Raw genomic sequence first — 23,803 nt, forward strand, 5'->3', positions numbered from 1 at the left:
GCAAAAAACAACATTGCCTCGCCCCCAACCGCACCCTCCCCCAACAGGAGTTGTTCAAAATCGGGGGTTTCACCCACAGAACTCCCCTCCATCAGCAGCCCCCACCCCACATAACTCCCAAAATAAACAAACACACACACAAACACGCAACACACACACAAACACACACAAAAGACACACACTTACACGTTCTCTCTCGCGGCCGCTTCGGGTCCTGGCATGCCTGTCAGCCCCTGTGCGCACTTGTGTGCATCACAGGGGATGACAGTTCGATTTAGAAAGACCGCTATTTGCGGTCACATAGCAGTCTTTCTACATTGTTTAATGTAGACCTAATACCGTTTAAGATGGCAGATGATTTCTGTGCATTGAGGTGTGTGCTGTTCTACGTGTGGACCATGGTTGGTTGTGGATTTGGTTGCAAGGGAGTTGGCCGGAAGATTCATTAAGGGATAGGGAAATCTTGGATTTCAGAAAGGTCATGGACATTTGTAAAGTCCTCCCTGTGGAGACCATGCGCCATTGCCAGCTCTAAGCTGGGTCCCCTTCCTCTCTCCAGGTTTGAATCAGGAGGCAGACTATGAACTTGTAAGCATGAGATGCTGTTTGTTACATGTACAATACCGTCATTGTGGGAAGTCTGCCACTTTGTCACTCCTACAGCCCACATAGGCCTGACAGAATTGAGCTTATCCTCCCAGTCATGCAGTCTACAGAAGTAAATGCCCCTTTGGTTAAGCACAACTTTGTGTCCGCTGGACATCTGTGAGGTTTGTTGTACCTGTACAAGTTATGATGAAACCTGTTCCCTTCAGCATTGGTGATTTTGAGGCAATGTAATACTGTTTCTATTTTCTTTTTTTATAGAACAAGGCTTAATTCCATACACTGGTTACTTGGGTCTGGCAAGTTAGCTGAAATGGCTTAATTATAGGAATGACCTTTTGAGAATGATTTTATTTGAGGGCTTTAGGCAACTCATCTCCCTGTGGTGATCACTGGTGTAGGTGTGCATGCTCTTGTGACTGCCCCTTGGGTTGTCATGGGAATTGGGAGGAGTAGGGGGGGCTTTGTGCTCCTCTGAAGGCACCCCTATGGCCATTGGTGGGAATACAGGAGTGATTGCCTTGAAGGCGCCCCTGTGACTGCCCTTTAGGTGGTCATGGACATCTGTAGAACGGTTGGCAAACATACTCCTGTGACTGGCCCCTTTCTTAGTGAGAAGAACCAGTTGGGTTTGGCTGGGCTTCCCCCATGTTCCTCTCCCGGGACCAGCATAATCAGTATTGCCAAAAATATCTACTGAAACCACTGGAACCTTCATGATTTGTAACATAGTCAAGGCAAACATATTCCTCTATATGCTAGAAGAAATGTAGGTCGCCTGTTATCCTAAAGAGGAATACATTAAACATGTGAATGTACTGAAGAAGGCCAGCCAGTGGATGACTCGGATGCTCTGGTGCTCTACTACAAATACAGTGCATTGCTCTTCTGTTCATTCTACAACCAGTGCCATCCAAGGTTATTTGGCTAAGTAGTATGCAACTTGGTATGTTTTAATATGTCACTTTGCTTGAATACTGCAGCCAGATAAGTGAGAGGACAGCTGCATCTTCTGAGATTTGAAAGTTCTTCTCATTATGGGTTTGTGTCTTTGGCAATGGTGGATGTTTTGACGACTGGGAAGTGGGAGGTAGAGACCACCTGCTTCCATTGTGTTTTACATTAAATGTTGGCATATGTGAAAGACTAGGCAGAGTCAGTCAAAGTGGAGGCTGTCTTCCATTGCTTTCTAGATGTCGTGATGTTTTCTCATATGTACTGAATAGTTTTGCTTGTAATGGCCTTAATGAAGAGCGAGACAGAGTTGAAGGCAGCTTTATTGTTTTGCAATTCAATACAATGCTGATTGTCTTGGCCTCTCCTACACCCTATGTGCCAATCCTTGCCTGCTTCACCTGGGTGGGACAAATACCTAGAAAACTGTACTCATCTTAACATGGAAAACATGTGGGCTCTGTTCTTGGGTGGATGGCCCCCGGGAGAGTCTCAATCAAATCTTTAGCTCACTGTCCCTTTAACAGAGGGGCAGTCCAGCACCAAAATGCTAGGCAATTCTCCTCTGTACAAGAGTACCAACAGCAGCCCCAGACAGGTGTTTCAGCCTAGTCAGGCCTATCTTAAGATGGAACACATGTTTATTTGTTTTTACTGTCTACAAGGTACCCACCAACTGCATACATCGATTGCGGCATACTTACCCTGCTAATTGTAGAGCGATCTGTGAGAGCAAGTCTCTTAACACATAATTATACTTTGTGTCCAGTGCTTTGGTGGATGGGTTGGAGAATAGTCAGTGAATGATTTCATGTCGGCAGCAGTCAGTAGGTTGGAATGTTGCAAAATTGTTGTAATGCCAAGTTCTACAGGTAAACACATCCCCAATAGAATATTCGTCTTTCTTTGGCCCTGGTTAATCAGACTTCACTGATGTCCAAATAGTACAGAATGCAGCACCGTGCGGTGTTTCACATGATGTATATTAGCTCAAGGCTTCTAGGCCATAATTTGTTTTCTGGAGGAAGATGGTGACTGTAAGCTCTTTTCCATTTCTAATTATGTGCCCATCCCTAGTTGTGATTGCTCTATATCTTGTGAGATCAATGCCATTTACTACAAAATGCCGGGAGGCTGTTTCTTGAATTTAATCTGTTCTCTCGTGAAACCTTGAGTGAAGAAAAATGTAATAGTATCTCCATCTTCTAATTAACCATGACAGGATATAAATCACGTGATATCAAGAAAAATGATTTGGAGTTGCAAGGGTGGGGGATATGACTTAAAATGTTTCCGACGGTTTCTGGAAACTCTGACTTATGTAGATATAAACAAATAAAGGTTCAATTTAAGTTGATAAGCCATCTAATAGGAAATAAACATTACAATGGAAAATCAAGATATAAGCCAAGATTGCATTGATGTGCCAGTTTGACACTATTATTATCATTATTATTATAATTATTGTTAGTAGTATTATTAATAATCATCATAATTATACTTGTGTGATTTATATCCCGCTTCATGCTGGATTTCTCAATATTCTCAGCACTGTATTAATTGTGGTCATATTTATGTCCCCCTCGTAGTACTCTAGCAAAGGGAGGTGGTGAAGGGCTGTGTCAGCTCTACTCCATAGCGCACAGCATCATCTTGTTCCAAAGGCAAACATGTTGCACGTGAGCTCTCCCTTCATATCCATTGCTCTACATTCTTACATTTCAGGATATTTTTTCACACCAACTTTCTTTTATTTCTTCTCAGTTTTCATCTTGAATGATCAACACCTGTCAGCCCCTGACCTCATGGACATAGATCATCGAGACTTCAACACAGGATATGCTCATCGTTTTCAGCTTTCTTTCTGTTTTCCTCTTGTCTGCATGTTTAAACTCTGGATTGTTCCTTGACTTCAACAATTCAATGTATGTTTGTCCTGCTGATTGTATTTGAGGGTTTTAGGCATCCCCATCCCTGTGGTGATCACTGGTGTAGTTGTGCATGGTCGTGTGACTGCCCCTTGGGTTGTCATGGGCATTGGGAGGGGTGGCGGGAGCTTTGTGCTCCTCTGAATGCACCCCTGTGGCCACTGGTATGAGTACAGGAGTGAGGGGTTTGAAGGTGACCCTGTGACTGCCCTTTGGGTGGTCGTGGACCGAGCGGTTGGCAAACATACTCCTGTGACTGGCCCCTTTCTGAGTGAGAAGAACCAGAAGGGTTTGGCTGGGCTTCCCCCATGTTACTCATCGGGGACCAGCATAATCACTATAGGCAAACATAGCTACTGAAGCCACTGGAACCTTCATGATTTGTAACTTAGTCAAGGCAAACAATATCCCTCTATATGCTAGAAGAAATGTAGTTTGCTGTTATCCTAAAGAGGAATGAATTAAACATATGCAGGTACTAAGAAAGCCAGCCAGTGGATGACTGAGAGGCCATGGTGCTCTTCCACCAATACAGCGTTTAACATCAGTAATCAGAATTTACCAATATTATGCTACGATTATATGATGCTGAAGTCTAGTTTCTTTCTGCACCTATCTAATATGATGGTACACATTTAGGCACCAATATTCAGCCCCACTAGGATACAAACTATGTGATCTTCAAGCTTGTCATAACCATTTGGAAAACTCACAACCATCTGCCGGTCTCATTTCACCGATGTTAGTGGTTTTTTTTTAGTTTTTTTTTATCCCATTACTTTACAGCAAATGATGACACAGTAATACATGGCAAATTAGGAAGTCCTCCTCAAAACGGACCTCGGCTGGATTTTGAGGAGACAGATGGGTTGGGTGAATGATAGAAATGCAATCATCTTTAAATATCCTGGAAACACTTGCAGCCTGATTCATGGAATTATTTGCGTGAAAAACGCAGATTTGCACGCATTTCTGTCTGAAAATCCCTGTTTGAAGTATGGGGATTTTCAGGCAGAAAGGCACCCACATCTGCGTTTTTCACGCAAATAATTGCATGAATCAGGCTATTGATGATGATGGTGGAACTGCCCTTGCCCTTTTCAACTCAGACCCACAAAGCCTCCAAAGAGGAAACCATAAGACTGGAAAATCCAGCTGGCGTGTGGTATAACAGGTGTCAAGAGCATTCGAGATCCTCCCTCGCTGATAGCCAAAGCGTAGAGAGGCGCTTGCCGCCATGGTGCCGTCCTTGACTCCTGAGACAAGAATCTCCGACAAAATGCTGGTGTGGGGCCACTTTTTGGGGTCAAAGTGGGCCACTTGTTTGACCAATGTGGGCCACATTGATGAGTTACTTCACTATGCGGCTAGTAGCTTTGACCAGTGTTGCTCAATAAATATCTATAAAATGCACAATTTGCATCACATCCTGTCAAAAAACTCCAACTTGGGTACTATTCAAACAGTCTGTCACAAAAGGAATGAATTTCCTTTTTGCAACTGTGGGCCATTTTTTCATTGGTGCCTGAGACAACTGTATGTCCCAGCCCGACCCTGCCTGGACCGGATGATAACTATCAAGAATCTAAAAGAAGGTTCTGTAGAAATGAGCTTATTTATGCGGTTGTTATTATCAACAGAGGTGCTCTGCTGCAGGAGTGCAAACACATAGCAGGGTTAAGTTGTAATTCGAGTTTGTTTTGAAATGCAAGCAGCATATTTAAGGATAAACAGACAGGAATTGTTCTTTCATAAATTATGGAATGAAAGTACCATCGGGCATTTAAGAATGTCTGCTGCCTGTGTCCATGTATCATTGTTCCACGCTGTGAAATATGGAGGGTCGGGAGCCTTTCCCTACAGGAAGAAAACTGCATTGTTCTGAATTAAACATACACCATTGATTCATCTTAGGAACAACGGTGAAAGGCACCCAGGCCTTCTGTATGAACAGGAGAGAGGTAATATGCGTTGTTAGTATCTGAGGTAGTTGGCCAAAAACAGGACAGGGCTTGAGAGGGGAAATTACAGAAAATGTCTTTTGGTGATGGGGAGATGGGGGGTAAGCATCATGAGCTCAAGAGGAAAGAATAATAATGTTTTTATTTTATTTATTTGCATTTTTAAAGTGCTCACACAGCTCGGGGGCATCGAGGCACTGTTACATGAGTGTGACTTAGTTGCATATTTATAACGCACTTAATACCCAGAGGTTTCTAAGCACGGACCCGGAGATCAAACCTCTGTTGCTTCGTGTCGTCTTGTTTCCAAGTCGAGCACGTTGCCCCTGAGCTATCCTCTCGGAATATGGAAGCATGTATAGGGAGAAGAGGATTTAAGTACAGCTGCAGACAAGCTGTAGCTTTTTGTTTTCTTTTTGGGTTGGAGATTATCTGATGGACCGTTTTAATGGGACTGGTCAACTGCAGTTTGAAGACAATTGCTGTAGCTTGCCTTACTGCAAGAATGATTCCCAATCCCTTGTCTTGAGTCCTCTTCTAGGCTGGTGGCATTGTTGGGCATTCATGTGCCGGTAAAGCAGACATGTGTACCGCGGTGAGAGCAGTCCACTGAAAAACTGAATATTTGTAAAGAAAGGTTCATGTACATTGTTCCCCAAATCAAGTTGACTATTTCTCTATGTAGTAATTCAAGCTAGGTTCTTTATTGTCTTGTCAATGTTCCAATGTTTTAGCGTTTTGATGCCCATGGGATTAAGTGCAATATAAATAAATAAAAAAAAACACGTACATAAATAAATAGATAATACATAAAAAGCTGTGGGCAGTTCTGGGCACAATTCATTGACAAGGGAACTGAAGATCATCCAGTGCACTACAGAATGGTGAGTTGCTTTTGCAAGGATTCTTTAACCTCTCCCTAGAACTGTTTGGCAAGTAATGCCATGTTTACAGAGTGAGGCAGCATTTTCGTCAACCTACTAGTGCTGTTGGTTGATACACATGTGCTAAATACATCCTTCCTCCCATTACATTGTTTTTTGTTAAAAATGAGGCAGGCAAGTTTGGCTATTCATTTTTCACCTAACTAGGACCTTATCTGCCTGAACCACTAGACTTTGCCAAAAAGAAATGTCACATTTTCCTCCCATGTCATCTGACATAAGATTGTGTTTTTTCACGTTGTAAGGACCCAAACAGCATTGCCTTTCTTGCTTGTATCACCGAGTGTTGTAAAGTGACTATTATCTAGCATAATTGTGCTTGAGTGCCTATGCACGGATAAATGCTTAACAATTTCCTTCAGTGCTTAGAACAAATACTTCAGCAGCACTTACTGTAAGGTTTATTTTCTGAATGATAAATTCCGGCATCGTTGATGGTTAGCTGAAACTGGTCTAAGTGCTGCTTTCTGTAACATTATACATATTTTTAACGTGAGCAAGTGCGTGTTTTCGTTCATCTCCATGTTTTTAATGTAGATTTTATTGTGTAAGACATTCTGAGCGAACCTATAAGGTGACTGTACTGGGTTTAGATGTGGCTAGTTGGGGCTCTAAGATATAAGGGCCATACAAAGCCTCCTACAATGTGGCAGCAAGTACCAATGACTTTAAGATTCTAGTCAACCGTGGCAGAGGCAGAGGAGTGCCCAGGTGATAATTTTGACAAGCTACACAGGGCAGACTATTTTGAAATGTTTTTGTACAGGTTTTTTTTTTATTAAACCGAAATATTGCCACAGAAAATAAATACATAAATAAATAAATAAATCCATTCTAGACAACCATCTCCATTGCACCTGGATTAATGCTTTTGTTTTGCATCTCCTTCAGGCTGTTTCACTCTTTCCCTGGCCTTATTCATACACCCTCACAAGTGATGTCCCCCAAGGGACTTCACTTAACCCTGTTAAACGTGTTTGTCCACCCCCTTGCATAACTCATTACATCCCATGGTTTTTAATTCTTCACCTATGATGAGAATGCTCAGCTACTGGCTCACTTCAGAACTGAACTTCTTTCAAACTCATTTACTTTGAAAACTGTAAGAACAACATCTCATCCATGATGAACAAGCACCCCTCTGACACTCAACTCTAATGAGAAAGAGGGTGTGGTGTTTTAATGCCCCCATTCTCTGTGGTCACCTATTAAGAGGCCTTGATCTCTTCCACCATGCACCTGCCAGGGTTCACCTTTAGAACCCCAGGAGTCACACTCAATGACCAGCTCACATCATCCCCACACATCAACAGCACTGTTTCCTCTTGCTTTCATGATCCGTGTTCTTAGTCCGGCCCTTCCTTCCCTCACCCCGTGTCATCCCATGCATGCATTCTATTAGATTTCTGCAACTTTTAATCACTCTCATAGCCTAAACAATCCATTGTCCAATGCCATTTAGTCCGGAATTAGGCAGCCCAATGTCAGTGAACATCAACATGTCAGACCAATTCTTCGCACCTTCCATTGGCTCTCCCCTTCGGCTCAAGAATTATTCTGAAAACACTGCATGAATCACAGATATTTCTATTAAGCCAATCCACCTTTACTGATAATCGGTTTAAAAAAATACAATTCATCCTGGACCCTATGATCCTGGTTATCTCCTCTGGTTCCAAAACCTGTGATTGTGACTTAGCCACCTTAAGCTGTCCCTTTTTGTTGTTTGCCCTGGAGTATTAGGTGCAAAAGAAATGACTATAGGTAAAAATCAATGGCCCTGCCTAATTTAGGTATGGACACTTGATACTCCACCGAACACCAGATCGGGCATTGACTATTGTGCCAAAGTCTTATCAGGGTTTGAGCAATACCTAGATAACAAAGACTCTCTATGCAGCTGGCAATGCTATATTTTACATTTTACTTCTAGGCTATGCTGTGTTTCTCTTTCAAAGCAAAATGGAAGGACCTGACAGCCCTCATGATGAAATACAGATGCATAATGGAACATTGTGCCCCAGTTTCCAACTTATGTGTACTTGTCCACTGTAAGGCTTCACAATCATGTTGGTTCAAACCTATATTAACATCTTATGGCATACTAGTACAAGAGCCTGTGTACTTGCCAAAGTGCAGGTTTTCATTGACACAGTAGGACCGCTACATATCCTAAGGCAACAGCTCCCTCTAGCAGTGACAGCAAGCGAAGCTACTGCATCAGTCAAACATACAGGGATAAACACACATCTGGCCTTTTATTATATTGGTAGTTGCAATGTAACCCCATCCTGCGTATTCTGTAGCTGCTCTGTGAATGCAGCTATAGAATTTGCAATTAGCCATTATATTTGCCAAGTTCTTTTTTCATGAATAAGACTGCTAGAAGACCTTCTGCTATGATGTTCCAAGCAATATTAGTGTTTTTGTCAGAATTTTGATTTTCCAAAACCTTTTATTCAGGTCACTACCCTCTATCCCTTACACTTTAATTCCTGTTCTGCTTTCACCCAGTGCAGCTTTGGCATCGCCGTGCCAGGATTTGTTATCAGGCGGAGCCCTCCACTCCTTTTTGGTTAAGGCTGATGTCCGTCTCCTGTCGTCGGCTTTTTGGGTAGGAGACCTCTTGTTTTCTCGTCCGCTACCGTAGCAAGCATTTCTTTTGTTTATAACTCATCTTCTCTTTTTAGCTCAAGTCTTATTAACCCAGTGCCATTCCTCCATGGAGCTACGCCTCTCAGGATCACACGCAGGAATCTTTGCGGCTCGCTTTCTGAGCCTGCAGCTGTTTTATCCCTGGTGGGTCTCTCTCTTCTATCAGCAGGCCAATTCCTTTTTACCCTTGCTTACTTTCGCTCACCCAGGTTCTGTTTTTCTTATTTGTTATCTGGAACATTCACTCCATTCTGAGCAAGAACGGCATCTGCAGCCCCTTACACAGCAGGTCCCCATATCGGCGACCTGATACCTATAGAATCAACAGATCCTTATTTTCTCACCTGCCTCTGCTCCTACACTTGGTGCCTATACTGTAAGCGATATTCAATCAACACTACAGCTAAGTCAATGCCTAGTCTGGGACGCTGAGGAAAAGCCTTATTGATGTATTTTTATATCCAGTTCAGTACTCTGGATGGCACCCCTTGTATAACACCCCCCTCTTAGAATCCCCCTGACCCCACTGAGCCAGGAAGTAGGTTTTCTTTTGCAAATTTAAAAGGTTTATTTGGACAATTCAACAATATATATCTATCACACTTTATAAATAAATTGATAACTGATATCACACTTCAGAATACGACCGTGATCAACAATGGATAATCTTACAGGGGTACACTGATTTGGTTACTTGGGAGTAGTGTAGAGGATGAGGTAGCTGTAAATGCTTGATGGTTTCGAGAAAATGCAAGGTGGAATAACATGCAGTACAGAAATAACTTGTTATGATTTTAGCAAAAGGTAATATGATCACTTTTCCTTTTGACGATTCACTCCCCCACTATGCAATACAAGAAATGGAAGGAGAGCACACAGTCTTCAAGAATCCCCACAAATCACACTTTATAATGCAATACACAGTTCCAGTTCTCCCAGCAAGCTTAGGGAAAACAGGGATGAGTTTTAAACACAGGCGAATTACTTTAATGTGGTTTGCAAGGAAGTGAAAAGGTGCTAAAATTGCTTTTAATTCCCTCTAGAGGGTCAGGGTAGGTGATGGCTACTTTATATTAGTTCAGGCTCACTTTAACAATACTCTATGAAGGATTAGCAGATTGCAAACGAATTTTAGCAAAGAGAAGCAAAAAGCTGCTGATTTCTACAGATGAAGAAATCGGGCCAAATCGCAAATCGCGGTAAATTTCGCGAGTGCGTGTCTCGCGATTAAGGGAAAAGTATAGGGAGTAGGAAGTCGGTTCTAGGTTCGTTGGAAAGCCTAGATTCTAAGCTTTCGGATGAAAGTTAATTTGTTCCTAGCCCAAACGGTTCAAGAGATACAGACGATTTAATAAAGGTAGATTTTCGGATTTAAAGTAAAACTAAAAATGACAGGTGACAGCTTGCAGCTGCAGAATTGACAGGTGACAGTTGTGCAGCTTTAAAAATGACAGATGACACGATTTCTAGGAGGCTGTTCTACTTAGGTTAAAATAGTTTGGATTAGATTATTTTAACTAAGAGATTGGTTCTGCACAGTTCTGCTAGGTACTCACAATATCAATTTGAAATAGGCCTCGTCACGGTCTGGTCAGGTTGGACGGGACTTCCGGCGGGTGGTTCTGAAGTCCCGGCTATCTGGGTCAGCTCTGCTCTCTGGGTCTGTCAAGCACCGGATCTGCTCACAACGGTCTGGTTTGTGGTTCTCTCGGGTTCCGGATACAGCACTGCTTTCTGGATACTGCTACAGGTTCTTGCAAAAATTCTTGGCAAAAATTCAAACAGCTCACCCCCGGCTGTTGAATAGTTTGGTTGGTTTTGAGGCCTGCTGAAGAGGATTCAGCTGGTGGATTCAGGCCTCTCTGCTACAAATTCTGGAGTTAATTTCTGCTACAGGTTCTGGAGATTGATGGATTTGAAGTCTGGATCTCTGGATGTGAAGTCGTCAGTCAGCATGCTCCGCAGCAAATGGAATTGAATGCCTCTACCTGTCCCAGCAGTCTCTTTTTATGTGTTTTGAAAATGGGTGTGTGCGTGGGCCTAGCTAAGCCTGCCCCTCTCTACTTGTCATTGGCCCAATTCTCCACTCTCCCATGATTGGGGGAAGGAAATGGATTGTCATCATGATGAGGTCTGTTTATGGGTCAGAGGATCCTCCCCTGGTCAATCTGCACACAAATCTATTTCTGACCCAAATACATATTTATCTATGTACCATTTTTCTCATATTATAGGTCCAGTTAACATATTTTCTGTAGCACCAAACCATCCGATCCCTGTCTTTGTACGATGTCGTGTCCACTGATGACAGAATTATCCCCTTTTCATCCAGATAACGACCTCTAAACCTTTCCAGATTGTACACAAATGTGCACCAAAAAATCACAAGAATAATGGTATTATTTATATAATTTTGACCAGTCCGCACTATGAGTTATCTATCTTTTTAAAATTATGCCCTGGTCAAAAAGGGGTGTGGCTTCCCACATCACAGGGTGGAATAACTGGTTTATCCACTTCCCCCAAGCTCAGCTGCTAGCAGAGGCACTGCCCGTCCCAGTTTTCCCAAGAGGAAGCCAGTTTACGCCCCCCCCCAATATAACATTTGCCTGAGTCCAGGACAAGGCTTTGTTCAACCTCCTGCAGTCTGCAGGTCCCCTCCCTTAATTCAATCAGGGAGGTGTGAGCTCCTTTTGGCAGGGGCAGCAGGATGCAGCCAGGCCCGGGAAGAGTGGCTGAGCAGGTTTCTCCTGTCGGGGTAGTTGTCAGGCAGAATCCAGTTTCATTAAGCCAGGTTTCAGCTAAATGTCACTTTTTGTTCCCAGTTTAAATCAAACTTACAATTTTTACATATACATTAAATAATTACTTCCTTCAAGTCATTTCAGAATATAGTTTTACATTGTATCCACCTCTTAGCAAGTCTTTCCTTGGCCTGGTTTTGTTTCATTTGTTCAGTTTTACACAAAAGTCTGGTGGTTTTAAAACGCCGGCTTTCTGGTAGTGGTGAGTACCGGTATTGCAACCATTTTTGGGATTAAGAAAATTAATTCCCCACAGTTCTGAGTTGCTTTTTGGCAATCAGCATTGCCATTCCCAATGGTTTCAGGCTACTGTGTGTGTAGCCCAATGGTGGTTTTAGGCAGTGCCCTCCTGTGCTCACAACATAGGCAAACATGGGTGGCAGCCTATTCTTCATGTTTTCCCTGTGTACTCTCTGGGGAGTTCTGGCCATCATGATGTTTTCCATGCCAGTACTGCACAGTTTTATGGTAGGGCTTGGATGCATGGGTAAAAACATCCCACAATATCAACATTAAAATGTACCATCTGTCTTACTGTAAGGCTACAGTTCTATCGCTAGAAGTTGTTAGTCTCTTCAGGAATACCTGAGAACTGGAGCCTTTGCATTCTAGCAGGGTTTTCTCCCCCGGGAGGGTTCCCCTGATAGCCTCTCCCTGTTCCGAATTCCTCTGGCCTTGGAGGGGCGATTGGGTATTTCTTCATAAACTGCATACCTGCTTTTCTCTCAACGCCACTCCTGCTCCTGCTGAAGATACACCCCATGCTCAAGCAAGATAAGGTAGGTGGCCTCCATTTCACTGACAGTTGCCACATTGATTATATGCAGGATTAGGCAGTTCTTTACAGTGTGTACATTTTTGTGATATATTCCAATATGTTTGTGTTTAGAATTTTATTTGCATGGTATTTTAATGTATATCTATGCATGTTTTATTTGGGTACACTATTTATAAACCAATATAAAACAATGAATTATTACACCCAACCCCAAACTCGCTGCACCTAGTTTTGTAGGTGCCTAAATACTGGCGCTATTGAACTGGTGTCTGATCTTTGCTGCGCAAGAATGGAACAAGCTTCCATTCCACCTTCATTCTCTTTCTGAATACTTGTCCTTCTACTGTCACTGGAAAAGATATCTCTACTCTTGTGCCCTCTAGTTCTCCTCCCTTTGTCAGATGGGCACAGTTCCAACAGACCTCCAGCTGAACACGCATGCTACACGTGTCTGTAACAGAACCCATAGGGGAGTGAAATTTCAGTAGGTCAAACAGGGCCCGGGTATATTGGGCCACATTAGAATCAAAATAGAGTGGCTCCCAGGGGACATGTGTTTCCAATTAATGCGACATGAAGGTGAGAAGGGATCAGAACATATAAAGTTCCTCTGCACAGCTAAGCAGTTAAATGAGCCTCCCGGCCCCTACCTAGCTCATTACCTACTGCTGCCCTGAAAGCTCTTCATACTCACAAAAGAGGAGTACCCGGTGGTAGAAGTGTACCGAACAAAGTAGTGGAACTGTGGTCTCGGCAGGGGAGAGGCTAGGTGGAAGCAAAGTGCAACATGTGACAAGTGCTGCAGCCGGGGCATTCCAATAGTGTAAGTGGCTAGTAACTAAGGCTCCTATTACAACTTTACACCTGCACAGGGACATGAATGGACAAATCGTCTATACAAAGTGGTGAATATGGTCGTCAATAGTAGAGAAATGGTAAACAGAAAAAAAAATGTTGTGGAACACTGCTCCTGACCGTTGGCGCTCACTTCGATCAGTAGGAGTACCTCAAACAGAAAAACTCCTGACGCCTTTTCCTTTGGAAACTGTCACTGTTATGACCTTACGCCTCTGGGGTTGCTGGGGGTTTACATTGAGCCCACCTAACAACACTCAGGGACTTACATTGGGCCAACAAACAACACTCAAGGATTTACGTTGGGCCCTACAAAAAACACTCAGGATCTACATTGGACCCAACAAACAACACTCATGGATTTACACTGAGCCCACCAAACAACACTGGGGGATTTACATTGAACCCACCAAACAACACTTAGGGATTTACATTGAGCCCACCAAACAACACTAGGGGATTTACATTGAGCCCACCAAACAACACTCAGGGATTTACATTGAGTCCACCAAACAACACTCAAGGATTTGCATTGGACCCAACAAACAACACTCAGGGATTTACATTGGGCCCAATAAACAGCACTCAGGGATCTATATTGGACCCAACAAACAACACTCATGGATTTACACTGAGCCCACCAAACAACACTGGGGGATTTACATTGAACCCACCAAACATCACTTAGGGATTTACATTGAGCCCACCAAACAACACTCAGTGATTACATTGAGCCCACCAAACAACACTCAGGGATGTGCATTGGGCCCAACAAACAACACTCATGGATGTCCATTGGGCCCAATAAACAACACTCATGGATTTACATTGAGCCCACCAAACAACACTAGCACATTTACATTGAGCCCAAACAACAACACTCATGGATTTACATTTGTCTCCCGAAGCAACACTAAGGGATTTACATTGAGCCCACCAACCAACACTAGGGGATTTACATTGAGCCCACCAAACAGCACTCAGGGATTTACATTGGGCCCAACAAATAACACTAGGGCATTTCCATTGAGCCCAATCAACAACTCTCAGGGATTTAAATTGGGCCCACCAAACAACACTTCGGGATTCACAGTGGGTCCACCAAACAATACTCATGGATTTACATTGGTCCCACCAAGCAACACTCTGAAATATAGCTATTTTCGAAAGCAAAAATAGGTCTACATCTGAGCAAGGTGTGTGCCCTGACACAGCTAGCATCAAACTATCAAAAGTGGTATCATGACCCTCAGGTTTAGGGGGCCAGCAACATGTGTGTGGGCATGCCCCCAGGAAAATTCTGCCCGTTTTGCTCAGAGAAGCTCTGCAGAGCCTCTGCGAGACGGTAATCAGTGCCAACAGAAAAGTCAGCTCAAGCAAATGGCAACTATAACTGGCTGCCTTTATAGTACTACTGATTGATGCTTACACTACTATTTTTTTTAGAAACAGTGCTCATTTACAATGGGTTGCAGAATAAGGCCATTATTTGTTGGCATGTGATAATGATACTTGAATATGATGGTGAAACCTTATGGACAAAAACAAGTAACATGGTATAGAATATACTTAAGAGAGTTATAGGGTATATGAAACAACTATTCACATGTAAATTAACATATAACTGGAGGAAAGGTTGTCACCAAATTATTAGTTTATGAAGTATAATTGTATTTATGATTAAGTGTAGGAATTGAAGTAGACATTTGCATACATTAAACCCATATTTATACAAATAGGTATACAAGCCTTGACTGTTCAGCCATGCACTGGTACAAAAAGTCTCACCTTGAGATTAGTTCCCAGCAATCTGATTTATGTCTTGCAAGGTAGGCACAGATGTCTCTGGCATGCCCATTTACAGTACCCGTTGAGTCTAAAGATTACCAGTTTTGCGAGTGAGTGGGAAACTTCATGAAGCCCCCACCAAAAGAAATGTGCGAGAGTTCCATGGTTAAACAGGTGTGTTATGATTGCAAAATAGCCAATAGGAGGGGAGTGCTAATTTGAGAGCAATGCACATAGTTCAAACCAATTACAGTGATGTTGCCTGTAGGCAGCACACATGGCATATTGCAAACGGACACCAGATTTCTAGGTTGGACTCACTTCTAATTGACGGTTAACTGTTGTTTTGTTCTTTTTCCACATTCCATATGTTGGCAACCCCTTTCTGACATGTGTAGCTCTTTCAAAGATGGCAACTTACCCCAAATGTGTCTTCCTCCGGTTTGTGTGTCACACTGATTGGAGGCGTGGGACTTACTCCAAAGTCAGATACTGAAACAAGAGGACATACATATGCTGTTGAACAGGCTCTGAATGGGTCACACGCTAGCATTCATATTTAGGTTCAGATAATTAGATAGCTAGAGGCTGTTCTTGCAACCGTCCAGGGACATTCTTCAAGTCGACCCACATTTTACCTCTGTCTAATAGCATCTGCAGCCATTCTACACTGCACGCCTGCGCATTGGAGTCTTACGAATACGAGTGCTGAATCAGCACTCCAGGGACCAAGTGCTCCATTTAGAAATACCCTTACAAAAGCAGTGATTGCATGCGACATTTTGTAAAAGACACTGCACTGAACTTAAATTCATGAACAGGTAAACACCCTGACGGATATCAGCGATTCCACATGTTTCAAGAATAATGGACTGTAACTTTAAAACGAAAAGGAATTGATAGAAAATAACGCGGTAGACGCTATATGGTTCATGTATGTTTCAATATGTTATTCCTTAAAACGTACAATAAAAAAATAAATAAATACTTCACGTAGGTCAGTACATTTAATAGCAGGCAATCCATACACAGAAACTTAGACAACATTTCTTGGCTTCTGTATAAGAGACATTTCTGTGGCTACATGTATGGAAGCTTCTGTTTTGTATCGCCTTACTTGTTTGCAAATCAGGGAGGCACTGAAGCCTCATATCCTGGGTTTACACTCCTATTTGCATTAAGAAATGTTTGCAAATATGAGGCAGCTGCTCAGGTGGGAGAATTTGTTTGGTAAGATATATTACTGCAAATACCCGTTCTGTGTGTTTTCCCTGCCCTATGCTCTGCACAATATATGGGGTAAAATCTAGACTTGGCTAGAATACCATGACTTTCAGAGAAACACATATTCCTTCTTCATCTGTGCAACAGGCCCTTAAAACCTAGATGCTTCAGATGAAAGCCCACATGGACATTACACAGCTTGACTGAACAGAAAGATCACCTTGTTAGCGGGCACCTACTCTACCAATCCACTCTGAACTGCACAGCAATCACATTGCACACATTTTTAAACACATAGATCCCGATGCAAGGAATTTCTTACACGTTGAAAAGTGACTTTGCACTGCTGAAAAGTGAGTTTGCACTGCCGACACAAACCCTGATTCATGGAACTGTGGCAAGTGTAGTTGTGCAGTGCAAAGTCATTTTTGCAGTATACAATGACTTTGCACTGACCTTTCATTGCATTTGCATTGCAAAAATACACTTTGCACAGTTCCATGAATCAGGTTTTGTGTCGGCAGTGCAAAGTCACTTTTCAGAAGTGTAAAGGCACTTTGCACCGGTTCCATGTGATTTTAACAAATGAAATTACAGAGAATTAATTTTCAACTGAACTTTAATAACGAAAAAATACAAAATGTTGCAATTCTTTTTATTTGGAGAGGTCGTGATTTCCCCATACTTTTAAACACACTCCAGCCCCTTCCCACCTGTTTTAATTCCTTACTCCACGCCCATATATGGTTTTTTTTTAGATATGTTTTTGTTGTAAATGTTTTCGCTGGAAATTCATTCTCTGTTTTTTGAAAGTTATAATTGATGGATACCATTTGCACTGTACACAAAAATTCCATAAATCGAGCCCATAGACTGATTAAAAATTAAATGCACTCCCGGTGGCACAGTGACTTTATTTGCCAATAAAACACACATATTTCAAATATTAATTTAGCTAAAATGAAATAGGCAATCAACCTGAACAGCAAAATGTGCAGAACAAAATAAAATAAAAAAGGAAACTACAATTATATATTGGTTAGGAAATGGTAACGATCTGTAAGCTCTGGGTCTCATACAGACAACAGACTCCACAGACCTCACTGTTCATTACAGGACCCAGGAGAAATAACCTTGGCTGCAGTTTATTCACTCTTGCTCAGCTCGCATCAGAAGATGTGGGCGAACTTTGTAAACACCATCTACAAAAGCTATCTCCTTGCCCGTGAACTATGACTTGCAATGTGACTTGTCATTGGTGTCTGGTTGGCTGCAGTGATCCCAATTAAAGACCTCATATGGCCGTGCTAGTCTTTATGAATTGATACTACTAATCTTTAAGACCAAGTCATCACGTTTTGCATCAGGTCCTGCCTGCCGCTCCACAGAGTTCAGAGGCCAGAGTTGGCCACCCACCAGAAAGTCTGCCTTGCTAAGTTTGGAGGCCTGTGGGAGAGCCTAAACACTTGGGAAATGGACACTGGTCAAGCCTGGTTGCTGATTACTCTTCAATTCTTTTCCATCCCCACTGGTATTCCGCTGTGCCGCTGTCTGTCCCTGCCCCTTGTGCCTCTATGCTGCCCACTTGTTGGAAGATTCCTGCTTCTGTCCTTCCCAAATAGTCCTGATTGACTCGCCTTCCCGACACAACTCGTTATTTCTTGTGGAAGCATTTGGGAGGTGAGAAGATCAATATTGGCTAACATCCATGCCTGTGAGATATTAGAGAGATCTTAGCCTGCCACCAATCAGCATGAAAGAGTCAAAAGCAACACACCGAAATTCACCAATCTTCTAAAAAAAATGGCTACGAAATTTCTATTTTTTAAGGCTTAGGAAAAACTATGAACTACATTATACAAACAATTTCACACACCATAAATACTGCAATATGGAAGAGACCTGCACATATTTTCAGAACGAGTGTGTATAAAGAATAACTCTAGATGTCTTCAACATATATTATCTTAAGGGGCTTTTATACTCCAGCAAATTACCACAATAGTCATCTAAGTCCCTGGCTTGTCTAGAAATAAATGTGGTGAATTGTGCCCTTGCCCAGGATACTCATACGTTAGTCTATAGAAGGAAAAGGAAGAACGGGGCAAGATAAGAGGATGGAAAAGAGGGTGATGAGTTATGGACAACATGTGGGGAATGCAGCGAGGGGCTGAGAGTGATTATAATTGTACAGATGCATCTGGATCATTTTGGTGGACCGTGTGAGAGTGATGAAGAAGTTAAACGTAGGTTTAATTGGAACTCAATCATCAGTTTGATGGAGTTTTAATGGATAATATTGAAATAATGTTCATTGTGATCGGCTCAAGAATATATCCAGTAAAATGGTTGCCAAAAAATTGCTGTTTTTACAACAAATTGCAGCAAAAAGGCTGTGGTGTGACCCGGTAAAAGTGTTTCCATTATATCACACAAGGGGTGCAGGGTTTGAGGGGGTGGCCCTCGCTCACCATGTGCAATATAATGGGTCCAGGGGTGTCCCATGCATCCAATACATGGATTGCAGGGGCCACACCACAGCCTTTTTGCCGCTTTTCAAATGGCCGTTTCTGCAGCAACCTAATTACATGGGACCCTCAAGAAGTGCTCAAACTGTCTAGTTGGACTGGCACAGACCTTTCACCCAGTTAATTGTTAATATACGACCGTGACTCAAACCTGGAATGGTAATACTAGTAAAATTGCCTGTCTGTGTCAGGAGTGGCTCAGACAAGGGTAGACCATGTGAACGTTGGAATGCAGTTGGGGAAAACAAGAGGAAGAAAGGTGTCTGCTGCGCTATTGATAGCATTCTATGAGATGCTGCAATCAAGGTGCTACCATGGTAACGGCTTGTTTTGTGTGAAGTCAAAAAAGTTAGGATATGGATCGTTATTTGCCCTATGGGTGTAGACATCTAATAGGAATGCATGAGGTAAGTAACACAGGAGTACATTGTCTCATTGAGTGGGAATAATGGAAGATTAACTCATATCTTACTGTATCAATCGGGTTGACCTTTAATGGTAGCAACTTACTTAAAATAACTTCCTATTTCTACAATGTCAAATGGAAAATTCTCCTCAGATGGTGAATACATAATAGCAGAATGTTTAGATATGATAGGTTTACTGTAGTGGAGAAAAATCTGCCCTTGGAATATATTCTTACAATGAGTCTACTATGCCGGGGTCCTAATTTGTTATACTGGTGAACCATTCAATGTTTTCCCTTACATTTTTTTATATATATATATATATATATATATATATATATATATATATATATATATATGAGCACATGGCTGGATCCATTTAACCATGTGAAAAGAATTAAGGCAGGCAATTAGTAGTTTTGCCAAGTCAACATTTGAAAGTAATGTGCAGCAGGGAGTTTGGCTCAGCAGCGGTCAGACTTGCACGCCTTCTAGTGCCAGTCTCATTGTGTGGCGAGCCATGTTGAAACAATGCCCAATAAAACACAGAGGGCAGCGCCCTCCTGAATACTCCCCAAATGGCCAATTTCTATAGACATGAATCCTGAGAGCGACAGCTTCCAGGAGGTTCTTGAGGCCTGCTAGCAATGGAATACCGATAGGCCTAGAGGTGAATGAGGAAGGACAGTTCTTCGGCTGGGCAGTCCTGTCAGTAAATCTGCAAAACTCATCCTTGCAAAGAAGTCTCAACCTGAGCTGCAGTTACCTTGTTGTGTTAGGGGTGTGGAGTCGGGTAACCAGATTGCATCTGCAATCTACTTTGAGTGTGATAGTCCTTTTCATAAACTGAGTGCTGCCCAAACAAAGGTGTGAGTAGGTGGGCACAGACAACATGCCTTAAAGCAGAAGGAAAACTCAAACGTACAGATACAAAGTTACCTCAGTTTTAGATTTGTGAAAAAGACAATGAGTACCTGACGACCAATAACTATCATAACAACAACAAACAGCACAATGCAACCATGTAAAACAGGACTGCAAAACACAGAAGTCTAAAATAAGATTGAAGTGGGTGGTCTTTCCTGCTAACAGTCACATACATCATCAGGAGGGGTTGTGTCAGACATGCCAATGTGTGATGGATTATAACCTAAGAAATCATTCTATCCCATGAATTCTTTATTAAAACAGTCGAAAGAGATCTGCATCAATGCACAGTTGTTCAATTGGGTAATGTCTCCACCCATTCAATTTTTCATGCATCCCAAGTTGATCATAAGAGTTTGTTATGTTTTCTCAACCGCTTCTTGTCACCTTTCAGCATATTCCTTAAGGGAAATTTTAGCAAGCTCACATGTGTAAAGAAATGATATACCATTGTTGATCTCCCTTGCGCTCCAGTTATCTGGGCAGGTCTCATGATATCCATAATCCATTCCCGGTAGATAGCCTGATGGTGCTACACATATGTATGGCAGACAACACCTTGGTAGCTGTAGGACAGTGCACTTTTCCCAGTTAGGTAAACTGAGACCACAGTCTTTTACAATGGAGAATAGATTCTCAGGATAATTGCAATAGAAGGTATATTATTACCTGTTAAATATTGGCACATTTCACCACGAGCTATTGGACACAGTAGAGACATGCACTAAATTCTTTCTTCCAGCTCATCTGATCCTATGAAACTGGCTATTGCTTCTGATAATACATTTGGGCTCCAGGATGTCATACTTTATGTACAACTGAATTGCACACGACATGCTCCTTTCCCGTTTCTTGGAAAACTGAGATGCCCAATACGTTAACCTTTAATTAAATAAATCCATTCCAAGGACGGTTTTAAGACCGCCACAAAACAAAACAACCTAATAGCACAAAGGTTCAAGAGATGTAGACCTGCAGGCCATTCCTTTGGTTTGTAAGGTCTTGAAAACTGGAACATCCGGTCTCTCGACTTAAAAGCAGTACACAACTCTGAATTGCAAAGGAAACCGGAAACACTGGATGACCAACCCGAGCCATCAACCGAGGACCTTCCCCTACATCAGTGTGCCTTTGCTGTGCTAGCCATGGCTCTCATGCCCTAAATACTTAGATGCAATCTTCAGCACTTTTGCCGGACCTAGCTGTTCGAAGCCTTTTCCATTCACCTTGTACCCACTCGTATGGGGCCTGTTATAGAACATATATCTTCTGATATATGTTCTATCATGGGATAGAACATATACCACCAACAGTATTGAACTGCGAGGGCCACATTACAATCTGGGCACTGACGTCTACTTAAAATGGCCTAGTTTCTTAAAGAATGAGTCCAGGTCACTACCAGGTTTCATCACCCATTATTTTAATTCATGACACATCTGTCCACACTTCGTTTTCCTATTACTAAAGATAATTCATAATTCGTCCCTCAACATACTTGGACCAAAAACGAATATGCTTGTCATGCTCTGCAATTAGAATTGTTAGGGAAAAAAAGCTACAAACTTAGTGCATCTATGATTATCAACAGCTGTTTTGTTGAAAGAGTCCATGCAATGGCCAGCAGAGCTTCCAGAACGGGATTGACTGCTCCCATGATTGTTGACAGGAACAGTGTGGCCATCACTCCAGAAATCTTGAATCTAGGTGTCTCATTTATATACTGGAGGTGTTTGGCCACTCCAAGACAAATTAAATGTCAAATGTCTTTTAGCCCAGGCATTTTTTTTTTTGAAGAGGTGTCAAGATTGATGGTCTGAGCCATGAAACGTTTGTGCAAGACCTTAGCTAGTAATGCCTTCAAAACAAGAGGGTGAAAAGTTTACTATTTGGAATTAATGGCTGCATTGAAAAGGTTTTCTAGGGCTAATGACTTTCAACCCACCTTCAGTTTAGCCCCAAGTCACTTTTGACTTCACTTGTCCCACATTGATGTACTCCCACGTCTATATGCCTCTTCCCTGCATTCCCTGCAGTTTGGATGGAGTCTCGGAGAAGGATCTCTGCTGGTTCGAATAAGGAGTCATCCAATGCTGGACATCTTCTCTAGGAGAATAGAGGACCTTATATTCCTCATGCGACACATGTTCAAGTGTATTAACTTCAAAAGGTATCCAGCGCACGCGCGTTTGTGTGTGTGTGTTTCCCTAGTAAATGTTCAGTGGGAGGTCTGGCATTCACTCCTTACTATTTTTAGTCTTCTTCGAATCAGTTTGTCTTAACCAAGAAAACCGCCTCTGACTGTCCAAAGGCACATTATAACCACACAATAGGGGCAACATCTGATGGAACAAAGGGATTTGATTACTATCTCTGGAAGCAGCACTCAACGTTATTTGGTAATAGAATTGCCATTGACCATTTTCAGTAGCCAAAAAAACATTTGTTGTTTTGACTGGACGATCACACACTTAGTATGTGGTTCCTAACAGAGTGGACACCCCGTGGACACCCCATGGATATATGTCACAGTCCTCAAGGATGTGAATCCTGGTCTGAGAGCATTTGCCAGAATATATCATAGATATGTGACATTCCTGAGCACACCCTGGCTTTTGGAGACACTCTAAAGAGATGAGTGGTAGGCACGCAGCTTAGCTTCAGGCACACAAATACAATAGATAAGCATCAAACTGCATTCACCGCTGGAAGAATATGGGTCTGTGGCACAAGTTCACCTGCTCTACTCAATGGCGGAAATCTAGGAGGATCTTCTTTGGTGGAGACAGCGTGCAGAGGCGGACCATGCTATTCACTATTATGCTGATTTGGTAAATCGTCAAATACTTTGTGCTTGCTCAGCGAAAGTCCCGCAGGCTAAAATGGAGACATCTCATTTGAGATATAACATGCTCTTTATGGCATTATGAAAGTGTCAATGAATCCACAAAGTTTTCTTATCTCTCAAACATGGCTCTACGATGGTGTGTGTTATACGCTATAGGCAAAGTGGTTGGTACTACATTGTATTGAAAACAAACACTGAAAGGAGTCTTCCCTACTGTGTTGGGTATCCAGATTGTATTTAAAATACCAATCTACTGGTGTAATTTACTTCAAACTTTTAACTGAATCAAGAAAACATATCTATTATCCACCTATGGTCATGTGGCGAGTCATACCAAGTTTGTCTGTATAATGTTCATGTTTCGAAAACATGTATGCATTAAGCTGTTGTCATGGTAAAGAAGTGGATATGGCCTTACCTGGGAAGAAATAATCTGTATTCTCTGCAAAAAAGGAGAGAAACAAAAATCATGATTATTACATTGTGATAGATGAAAATCCATCCCTAGTATCTATTGATACACTGACATTCCGGTGTGCACACTCTCATCTCAGTGCATGCCTCCCCTCCCTTGCCTCGTCACACCTTGAAACACT

At 42.2% G+C, this 23,803-nt stretch overlaps 1 protein-coding gene across 4 annotated transcripts in view; it reads right to left on the reverse strand.

Moving 5' to 3' along the window:
* Positions 1–23,803, reverse strand: part of NTRK3 (neurotrophic receptor tyrosine kinase 3) — a 1,833,633-nt gene that overhangs the window by 984,139 nt on the left and 825,691 nt on the right. For all 4 annotated transcript variants that reach the window (XM_069624286.1, XM_069624285.1, XM_069624287.1 and 1 more), the window contains exons 9-10: positions 23,626–23,649; positions 15,695–15,765 (exon numbers count right to left, since the gene is read on the reverse strand). In XM_069624286.1, coding sequence (XP_069480387.1) covers positions 15,695–15,765; positions 23,626–23,649 — 95 coding nt within the window. The remainder of the gene's footprint in view (positions 1–15,694; positions 15,766–23,625; positions 23,650–23,803) is intronic.

The sequence above is a fragment of the Ambystoma mexicanum genome, chromosome 11 (genome assembly GCF_040938575.1).
Source record: "Ambystoma mexicanum isolate Mex_15411 chromosome 11, UKY_AmexF1_1, whole genome shotgun sequence".
Taxonomy (NCBI): Eukaryota; Metazoa; Chordata; class Amphibia; order Caudata; family Ambystomatidae; genus Ambystoma; species Ambystoma mexicanum.